The following is a 2,500-nucleotide window of genomic DNA, read 5'->3' on the forward strand; positions in this document are numbered from 1 at the left end:
GTCAACGTCCACACAGGGAACGCTCCCGTTTTAATTAATGAAGGCTGCTCCACTGCCGACGTCAACATCAACGTCTGGCGCTCAAATTCGCCCCGGTTCACTTTTTTTACGCCGTCCGACGCCGGCACGACGACGTCATTTTGGTGGAGCCCTAGCCTAAGCGGTAACCACATTTTAACTGGGGACCCCTAGCCTAAGCAGTAACCACATTTTAACTGGGGACCCCCCGTCCTGACGTTGAGCACTAAGAGTTGTAATGTGCCTCTCTACCGCCCTCTACAGACAGCACGGCGTCGGTGCAGGTCCTTCGTAAAGGTTTCCTGCGTTCGACTCAGGATGTGTATCACCTCCCCGTGGAGATCAACGACAACGGCTTCCCGGCTCTCAGCTCCACGCAGACGCTGACCATCCGGGTTTGTTCCTGCGACCGCCATGACACCCTGCTGTCCTGCAACGCTGAGCCCTACGTCCTCCCGGCAGGCCTCAGCACTGGGGCGCTGATCGCTATCCTAGCCTGTATCGTCATCCTACTGGGTAGGTTTTATATCCTACTGGGTAAGATATGTTCTATAGGCCTACTGGGTAAGATATGTTCTATAGGCCTACGTCATCCTACTGGGTAAGATGTGATCTATAGGCCTACTGGGTAAGATATGTTCTATAGGCCTACTGGGTAAGATATGTTCTATAGGCCTACTGGGTAAGATATGATCTATAGGCCTACTGGGTAAGATATGATCTATAGGCCTACTGGGTAATATGATCTTTAGGCCTACTGGGTAGGTTTTATATCCTACTGGGTAAGATATGATCTATAGGCCTACTGGGTAGGTTTTATATCCTACTGGGTAAGATATGATCTATAGGCCTACTGGGTAAGATATGTTCTATAGGCCTACTGGGTAAGATATGTTCTATAGTCCTACTGGGTAAGATATGTTCTATAGTCCTACGTCCTACCGGCAGGACTCAGCAGGGGGTGCTGATCACTATCCTGGCCTGCATCGTCATCCTACTGGGTAGGTTTTATATCCTACTGTGGGATATGTTCTATAGGCCTACATCTATACTGGATAGAATACTGGATAGTTTAGCTATCCTAAACTAGCAGGTCATAATAAACTATTCTAAACTAGCAGGTCATAATACACTATCCTAAACTAGCAGGTCATAATAAACTATCCTAAACTAGCAGGTCATAATAAACTATCCTAAACTAGCAGGTCATAATAAACTATTCTAAACTAGCAGGTCATAATAAACTATCCTAAACTAGCAGGTCATAATAAACTATCCTAAACTAGCAGGTCATAATAAACTATCCTAAACTAGCAGGTCATAATAAACTATTCTAAACTAGCAGGTCATAATACACTATCCTAAACTAGCAGGTCATAATAAACTATCCTAAACTAGCAGGTCATAATAAACTATTCTAAACTAGCAGGTCATAATAAACTATTCTAAACTAGCAGGTCATAATAAACTATCCTAAACTAGCAGGTCATAATAAACTATTCTAAACTAGCAGGTCATAATAAACTATTCTAAACTAGCAGGTCATAATACACTATCCTAAACTAGCAGGTCATAATAAACTATCCTAAACTAGCAGGTCATAATAAACTATCCTAAACTAGCAGGTCATAATAAACTATCCTAAACTAGCAGGTCATAATAAACTATTCTAAACTAGCAGGTCATAATACACTATTCTAAACTAGCAAGTCATAATACACTATCCTAAACTAGCAGGTCATAATAAACTATTCTAAACTAGCAGGTCATAATACACTATCCTAAACTAGCAGGTCATAATAAACTATCCTCAACTAGCAGGTCATAATAAACTATCCTAAACTAGCAGGTCATAATAAACTATCCTAAACTAGCAGGTCATAATACACTATCCTAAACTAGCAGGTCATAATAAACTATTCTAAACTAGCAGGCCATAATAAACTATCCTAAACTAGCAGGTCATAATAAACTATTCTAAACTAGCAAGTCATAATAAACTATCCTAAACTAGCAGGTCATAATAAACTATCCTAAACTAGCAGGTCATAATAAACTATCCTAAACTAGCAGGTCATAATAAACTATCCTAAACTAGCAGGTCATAATAAACTATCCTAAACTAGCAGGTCATAATAAACTATCCTAAACTAGCAGGTCATAATACACTATCCTAAACTAGCAGGTCATAATACACTATCCTAAACTAGCAGGTCATAATAAACTATTCTAAACTAGCAGGTCATAATAAACTATTCTAAACTAGCAGGTCATAATAAACTATCCTAAACTAGCAGGTCATAATAAACTATTCTAAACTAGCAGGTCATAATAAACTATTCTAAACTAGCAGGTCATAATAAACTATCCTAAACTAGCAGGTCATAATAAACTATCCTAAACTAGCAGGTCATAATAAACTATCCTAAACTAGCAGGTCATAATACACTATCCTAAACTAGCAAGTCATAATAAACTATTC

The 2,500-nt window shown here is 39.4% G+C and overlaps 1 protein-coding gene across 1 annotated transcript in view; it reads left to right on the forward strand.

The window, feature by feature from the left end:
- The window catches only part of LOC308296723 (cadherin-11-like), a gene marked incomplete at both ends in the record, with an annotated part of 101,956 nt that overhangs the window by 88,871 nt on the left and 10,585 nt on the right, over window positions 1–2,500 (forward strand). Inside the window, 1 exon segment of the mRNA XM_080740051.1 lies at window positions 283–534. Coding sequence (XP_080596177.1) covers window positions 283–534 — 252 coding nt within the window.

The sequence above is a fragment of the Nannobrachium achirus genome (assembly GCF_963921795.1).
Source record: "Nannobrachium achirus genome assembly, chromosome: 13".
Taxonomy (NCBI): Eukaryota; Metazoa; Chordata; class Actinopteri; order Myctophiformes; family Myctophidae; genus Nannobrachium; species Nannobrachium achirus.